The sequence below is a fragment of the Chelonia mydas genome, chromosome 6 (assembly GCF_015237465.2).
Source record: "Chelonia mydas isolate rCheMyd1 chromosome 6, rCheMyd1.pri.v2, whole genome shotgun sequence".
NCBI lineage: Eukaryota > Metazoa > Chordata > Testudines > Cheloniidae > Chelonia > Chelonia mydas.
Window position 1 is genome coordinate 52522741 of NC_051246.2, and position 8065 is coordinate 52530805.

Here is an 8065-nt window from a genome sequence, read left to right on the forward strand (position 1 = left end):
GACACGTAAGTACAAATTGGGGAAAATGTAGACCAGAGAGATATTTAGTTTTTTCCTACCATTGTAGGTATTCAATATGAATGCACCTGTTCCTCCTGTCAATGAGCCAGAAACCCTAAAGCAACAAAATCAGTACCAGGCCAGTTACAACCAGAGTTTCTCCAATCAGCCTCATCAAGTAGAACAATCAGAACTTCAGCAAGAACAGCTCCAGACAGGTAAACTTGTTAGACAAAATTAAAACATTATTTTAGCCTAAAAGGGAGGCTTCCAGTGGAGGATAGTCATGGAGACCAAATACCAAGAAACCAGGCAGCCGACTTAACATTAAATGGAATTTAGAATGTGTAAAATTTTGTTCAGGGGGAGTCTCTGCAAAACCAAAACTTTTAATGAGGAGGATCCAACTGAGGGGAAGTTCTGCATGCAGAATAAATTTTTTTATGGAGCAGTGTCGCTGCCTCTGGGCTCTGTTTAGCAACTTCATGGAAAGATTGTGGAAGTCACTTGAGAATGTTTCCACTTGTTTCAGGGCTGTGTGGTGTGTTGATTTTTATTATCATTATTATTTAAATCTACAAACACCAGTGAAAAGATTAGAGTAATTGTACTAACTTGAGGCCTGTTGACACTGACTTCGCTGAACACTAGACATCTTGCATTATTTTAATATTGTGGAATGTGTCAGAATAGCAACTTTTAGTTCTGCAAACCATCTGTCTTTGGGTTTGTAAACATTTACTGCTCTGCTTGATGGTACTAAGGCAGACTTGATTGGTTTAACTTCATACCTATCAGTCTTTGGGGAACATAGAAAACATAAACTTCCATTTTTGGTTTTTTATTATAGTGGTTGGCACCTACCATGGTTCCCCGGACCAGTCCCATCAAGTGGCAGGTAACCACCAGCAGCCTCCACAACAGAATACTGGGTTCCCACGTAACAGTCAGCCTTATTATAACAACCGGGGAGTGTCTCGTGGTGGATCACGCGGCACTCGGGGCTTAATGAATGGATACAGGGGACCTGCCAATGGGTTTAGAGGTAAAAAATAAATATATATATGTATATATATTTTATCTAAATTTTGAGAGTTTATATGAATTTTTTTTTCAGGATTACAGAATGGCAGGAGACCTTATGTTATGTTGACCCTATTGTTTAATACAGAAATATATTGGGAAGATATTTAAGCTTGTGGTGGTATTCGCTTTGTTCTATCTTAACAAAGCAGTTTAAATTCTAGGCTTGTGCTGGACTGTCTCTAAAAACTGAATGAAGAATCATCTTTTGTTCTATGTTTGTGCAGTGCCTAGCACAACAAGGTCCTGGTCCATGACTTGGGTTCCTGGACATATGGTAATACAAATAATAAATAACAGATTATCAGAGAAACATCCTCAGATACCACTTCCCCAATTTTTTATGAGGGCTTAATGAGAAGATGTAGGTTATTTTACAAGTTTTTACACAGTCTGCTGGCGCACAACACTTTTTTTTATTCAAGTTTTTTTCTTAATAGTCAATGAAATCCCTCCGTGGCCTTTCATGTGTGTATCATAATTTATGAAGACTGGTTATGTGCCCTTCAGTAAGCATTTGTATTCTAATCCTTAGGAGGGTATGATGGCTACCGCCCTTCATTTTCCAACACTCCAAACAGTGGTTACTCGCAGCCCCAATTTAATGCTCCTCGGGACTACTCCAACTATCAACGGGTGAGTTGACGTTTAAATTAAAATTATAAGAATAGAAAAATCAGTTAAACTAAGTAGCTTGCTTAAAACAACTAGTAAATATTCTTCTTAGAGTTTTAATTGCTAAATCTCAACGACTCCATATCAAATGTGCTTAGTTTACAAGTGAAATTAAAGCTCCTTGCTCCATAACCATCCAAATGGCCAGTCTTACTCACCCTGGGATTTTGAAAATAAAGCTTTTTTTGTGACTTTTGCTTCACCAGTAAAAATTTATAATTCGTCTGTTGTCATTTATCTGTGGGCAACCCTTTACAATAGACATACTGGAAAATCCTGCAGTTGGAACTTGGTTAATGATTCTGTTGGTGGATGAGCCAAAATGGAATTAGTCTACTTTCTTACTTGTTTTGGTTCTGAAATGCTAACTAATAAAATGTAATAACTGTATTACTAAACAGATATACTCCCTATGTTTATATTTTTATATATCTATATCGGGGTTCTCAAACTGGGGGTCGGGACCCCTTGGGGGTACAAGGTTATTACATGGGCGGTCGTGAGCTGTCAGCCTCCACCCCAAACCCCGGTTTGCATCCAGCATTTATAATGGTATTAAATATATTAAAAAGTGTTTTTAATTTATGGGGGGGTCGCACTCAGAGGCTTGCTATGTGCAAGGAGTCACCAGTATAAAGGTCTGAGACCACTGACCTATATGCTTGGCAGAATTTGCTTTTTTTTATTATTTTAGCTGCTAATATTTATTTTTAAGCATTTTTTAGATTTATCACTTTAAATTTTCACAGTTGCACAAAATTATGGGCTTTAAGCATTTTTTAGATTTTTTTATTAGGGCTGTCAATCACAGTTAACTCACGCGATTAACTCAAAATAAATCGCGATAAAATTAATTGCAATTAATCGCACTGTTAATAGAATGCTAATTGAAATTTATTAAATATTGGATGTTTTTCTACGTTTTCAAATATATTGATTTCTATTACAACACAATACAAAGTGTACAGTGCTCACTTTATATTATTTTTATTACAAATATTTGCACTGTAAAAATGATAAGAACTAGATAATAATTTTCAGTTTACCTCATACAAGTACTATAGTGCAATCTCTTTATCGTGAAAGTGTAACTTACAAATGCAGGTTTTTTGTTTTGTTTTTTTGAGAGCAATTATGTAACAATGTAAAACTTTAGAGCCTACAAGTCCACTCGGTCCTACTTCTTGTTCAGCCAATGGCTAAGAAACAGGTTTGTTTACATTTACAGGAGATGCTGCTGCCTGCTTCTTATTTACAATGTCACCTGAAAGTGAGAACAGGCATTCGCATAGCACTTTTGTAGGTGGTGTTGCAAGGTATTTACATGCCAGATATGCTAAACATTCGTATGCCCCTTTATATTTCAGCCACCATTCCAGAGGACATGCTTCCATGCTGATGATGCTCGTTAAATAATGTGTTAATTAAATTTGTGACTGAACTCCTTGGGGGAGAACTGTCTTCGGCTCTGTTTTACCTGCGTTCTGCCATATATTTCATGTTATAGCTGTCTCGGATGGTGACCCAGCACATGTTCATTTTAAGAACACTTTCACTGCAGATTTCACAAAATGCAAAGAAAATACTAATGTGAGATTCCTGAAAATAGCTACAGCACTTGACCCAGAGTTTAAGAATCAGAAGTGCCTTCCAAAATCTGAGATGGACGAGGTGTGGAGCATGCTTTCAGAAGCCTTAAAAGAGCAACACTCAGATGCGGAAACTATAAAACCCGAACCACCAAAAAAGAAAATCGACCTTCTGCTGGTGGTATCTGATTCAGATGATAAAAATGAAAATGCATCAGTCTGCTCTGCTTTGGATTCTTATCGAGCAGAACCCATCATCAGCATGGACGCATGTCCTCTGGAATGGTGATTGAAGATGAAGGGACATATGAATCTTTAGTGCATTTGGCATGTAAATATCTTGCGACACTGGCTACAATAGTGTCATGCAAATGCCTGTTCTCACTTTCAGGTGACATTGTAAACAAGAAGCGCAGGCAGCGTTATCTCCTGTAAATTGTAACCAAGTTTGGTTGTCTGAGCAATTGGCTGAAGTAGGAGTGAGTGGACTTGTAGGCTGTAAAGTTTTACAGTGTTTTATTTTTCAATGCAGTTATTTTTTTTGTACATAATTCTACATTTGTAAGTTAATCTTTTATGATAAAGAGATTGCATGACAGTACTTGTATGAGGTGAATTGAAAAATACTATTTCTTTATATTTTTATTACAAATATTTGCACTGTAAAAATAAGTGAGCTGTACACTTTGTAATGTGTTGTAGTAGAAATCAATATATTTGAAAATGTAGAAAAACATCCAAAATATTAAAATAAATGGTATTCCATTATTGTTTAACAGTGCGATAAATTTTTTAAAAATTTTTATTGCGCCATTAATTTGTATTCAAATTTTCACAACTGTGGTAAATTATATTTTGGGTTGTGTCAGACTAATTGACAGAAAACATTGAGATTCAAAAAGTTAAAACTTTATAAACGGTTAAAACACATTGTCAATATCACATGTCCAGATATACAAAGCCAATATCTATAAATCAGCAAATCATAACTTTTTACTATTCATTTGCTAGTCCATTTGTAACAAACCTAAGTCTGAATCACTAGATTTCGACGCTTAAATTCTCAAGCAGCATTTTTCTTTCTTTGCCTAGCTGTAAACTTCCATTTATTTATCAATATTATTCATCCGTTTGTGTGTTATAGCGACATTTAGATTTACCAATAAAAACTGTAATCCTTCCAAGCCTAGATATGTTATGTAAAGTTTAATCACGTAGTCAGTGAAAACAGTTTAAGATGTTTGTTAGTTGCTAATGAACCTAACTCCTTTCTAGTCTTGTGAGGCAGATTAGGATTTCCTGCTAAGAATTACAATTCTGTATGTTGGCAGTGCCCCCACTGGCATCATTTACCTGAATTCATATACTGAAAAATGGATGGGTTATTCTAAATACTCTTGAAACTTAATATTTTTAATAGCAAATATTTAACTTTCTAAGACGGAACAAATGACTGTGATGGTTTAATGAGGATACCTTTAATTTACTTTTCTCACTTTATACTTTCTTTAGGATGGATATCAACAGAATTTTAAACGTGGCTCTGGACAGAGTGGACCGCGGGGAGCCCCTCGAGGTAATACTCAAATGATACGTTCCTCATTCTGCTGAACTGGAGTTTCTGATGCAATCTCTTAGAGGGTTGTGGATCAGAAAACATTTTATCATATATAACTAATAGGCCACAATTCAAAAAATTTAAATTTTCCTGGAACTTTTTGTTGGAAGTTGTTAATTGGCTGTTGAATGAAGTATTTTTGTTTGTAAGAAGTTACATTTGTCTGCTAAGATTTAAGTTTATCTTTGCATTCACACTATTTAGTTGCCTTTTTTCTTACTAAAACAAAATGAGCCCTGAAAACTTGAAAATATTTTTTTTTGGTAAAGCTTTGCACCCATTTCACTGCTGCCCCATCTAACCCAATTTGGAATTTTAATTTTTTGCTGACAAGATTTGCTAGAATTTTGACTGCAGGCTTTACTTTTGTGCATTTTTAAAGCTCCCTTGACTTCTGAATTTGTATATTGATGTTTCTTCAATTTCAATAAAGACGTGTTGCGTTACTTGCGGCCTGTTGCGGAATACTTTTGTTTGGTCTACATATTTACAAACGCTGCCTTTTGTTCATTTAGTTCCTAGAGTCTGCAAGAAAGTGATTATAGGAATTGATACTTAAAAAATAGAGGTGGGTGGGTTTTTCCCTTTGTAAAAATCTCCTAAAATATTTCCAGCCTTATTTGCAGCTGCACAGTGTACTTTATTTTGAGAATGAAACAAAAATATTAATATATTGAAGTCACTCAATCATGTAGGCGCTTAAACTAACTGTTTATCAAATAGCCAAAACTGTAGTTGAGCTAATATTTCTGCATTTGAACTTTAATTACTTTTCAACAATACTTCCATAGTTTTTCAACAGGCATTTGGTAACTACATTGCATGTTCTCCATTTCTGCTGCCTAAAATGTTGAAATCTTAACAACATTAGCCACCTTGTGGAAATGTCTGTATGTGTTGTCAAAAGGAACTGTCCTAATAAATAGTGTGATGGGAATGGGGATTGAGAGTCTATCTAATCGTGGTAAAGTTATAGCAATGCTGTGCATAAATATATTCCAAATAACAGGAAAGTCCAGGGCTCATTGCCAATAAAATGCAGGTAAGTATTTTGGCAGAAGGGTGGATTGATTGAAGATAGGTTTTCTAAATTGATATGTCTATCTTGTTAGAAGTTAATTTAAATTAATCTAAGAGATTGAGGAAAATTATGAAAAATACCAAGAGGGGGAAAGGAAGGAATTGATTAGATGATTTAATAGGCATACATGTGTGATTGTGTTTGAATGGATAAGAATATTGACCATGTATTAGTACAGTAAGCATATACCCTATAAATTCTAAACCAGAGTTATTGAGACCAAACTTGAGTCACACCCTTTATGAACTCTAAAATGGTCTGATTTGATACAAAATTTAAGTGCTGTTTTTATTTTCTAGGTCGTGGAGGGCCCCCAAGACCCAACAGAGGGATGTCTCAAATGAATGCTCAGCAAGTGAATTAAACTAATCCACAGGATTATATTAAACGCCAAAAACACACTGGCCAATGTACCATACATGTTACCAGAAGAGTTATTATCTATTTGTTCTCCCTTACAGGAAGTTCATTGTAATGGGACTTTTTTCATTACCCATAAAGACAGGACTACAGTTGTCAGCTTTATATTACCTGGATATGGAAAGAAACAACGTTTACTCTGCATGTTCTGTCCTAAGCATCATCTTGAGCCTTGCACATGAGATTCAGATTTGTTATTCTGGCTATGAGTAAAGCAAAAAAGGCAATTTCAGGGTGATCAAATCTCCGTGGTTAACTAAAGTGGCAGAAAAAAGCAAGACTGCCTCACTTCTGACATTCTATAGTGATTCAACAAATAAAATCAGCAAATCCCTAAAGATCTTATTGTGATGGCAGTTGACAAAATTAAACTCTCCTCATGAAAGAAGGATGGAAGAAATGAAGTGTGGTTTGGCAGAGCAACTGCATTTCAGCTTTTTCATGTTAAAATGAAGCACTGAACAGTTAAAGATGCATAATGATGCATATATCCCTAACTAGACAAATAAGCTTACAGCCAGCTTTTGATAGACAACACACCCCTTAGCTACAGCATTCTCCATCACCAGGCTCAGTTTACTGTGGCTAAGGATACATAAATTGCTTTTGTGTAACTGCTGATGTAATTGTATAAGGTTTTTTTAACCCTCCTTCCCCCCCAAAATTAGCTTTGATTGGCACTTTAAAACTTCTGCAAATATAGGATATAATCTGGATGGCCACTTGTATATTTGATGTGAAGTATTTAGATATCTCTCTTGAACATATTTAAGTTTCTTTGATAGCAATGACTTTTGTAAGGATTGGTATTGTCTCTATCATTCCTTATGACTTGCACATTGTCTGTCACTAATACTTGACCTTCTGTATTATCACCTAAATAACTGATACAGGTACTGATGGAAATCTCTAATGGATAATCATAACACTTTTGGTCACATGTCCTTTCGTCTTTCCTGCAGCCTGAAGGTTTTAAGAAATCTCAAATGCCCGCTGCTGCTGCCCTTTTAATTGCTATCTTTTGAAAAGCACCAGTATGTGTTTTGATTGGTTTCCCCTTTTAAGGGAAATGACAGCCAGCAGTTACAGTTCTAACGGTATAAGCAAGACAAATAAAACATGTTTATAAAAACTGTATTCTGGAACAATCGTTTTCAGCTACTGATGCAGACTTAACATAATGGGGATAGACATTTCATAAGCTTATTCTCTAATTCACCTTACAGATTTACATAAGCCTTTTGTTCCTTTTTAAATTATTCCAGAAGTTATAACTCTCACAATTATTGTCCGTTGTCTTCATACTAATTGGATTAACTGAGAATTTTTTTCCCCATGGAGACTTCCATATTCATCAAGTCAACATATGGTGTAGAAGAATTAGCTTGGGACTGGGAGTTGGGAACTCATAAATCTTACCCCAAGTTTGCCACTCACTTCCGGTATGATCTTTGTCAAATTGATTAATCTCTTTGTGCCTGTTTCCCTATCTAAAATGGGGAGAATACATAGCTACCTCAATAGAGGTGTTGAGTACAAATGCATTTTATAGCACACTGAAAATGTAAAGTGCTATAAAGGGTCATATTAAGCAACAGC

The 8065-nt window shown here is 35.5% G+C and overlaps 1 protein-coding gene across 5 annotated transcripts in view; it reads left to right on the forward strand.

Moving 5' to 3' along the window:
- The window catches only part of CAPRIN1 (cell cycle associated protein 1), an 80890-nt gene extending 73289 nt beyond the window's left edge, over nt 1-7601 (forward strand). For 2 of the 5 annotated variants that reach the window (XM_007067962.4, XM_037900006.2), the window contains exons 15-19: nt 68-218; nt 851-1045; nt 1619-1719; nt 4860-4923; nt 6346-7601. In XM_007067962.4, coding sequence (XP_007068024.2) covers nt 68-218; nt 851-1045; nt 1619-1719; nt 4860-4923; nt 6346-6410 — 576 coding nt within the window. In that variant the 3' untranslated portion in view covers nt 6411-7601. The remainder of the gene's footprint in view (nt 1-67; nt 219-850; nt 1046-1618; nt 1720-4859; nt 4924-6345) is intronic. The other 3 variants (XM_037900007.2, XM_043548733.1, XM_037900008.2) reach the window with 2 other exon arrangements.
- Nucleotides 7602-8065: the final 464 nt, after the last annotated feature.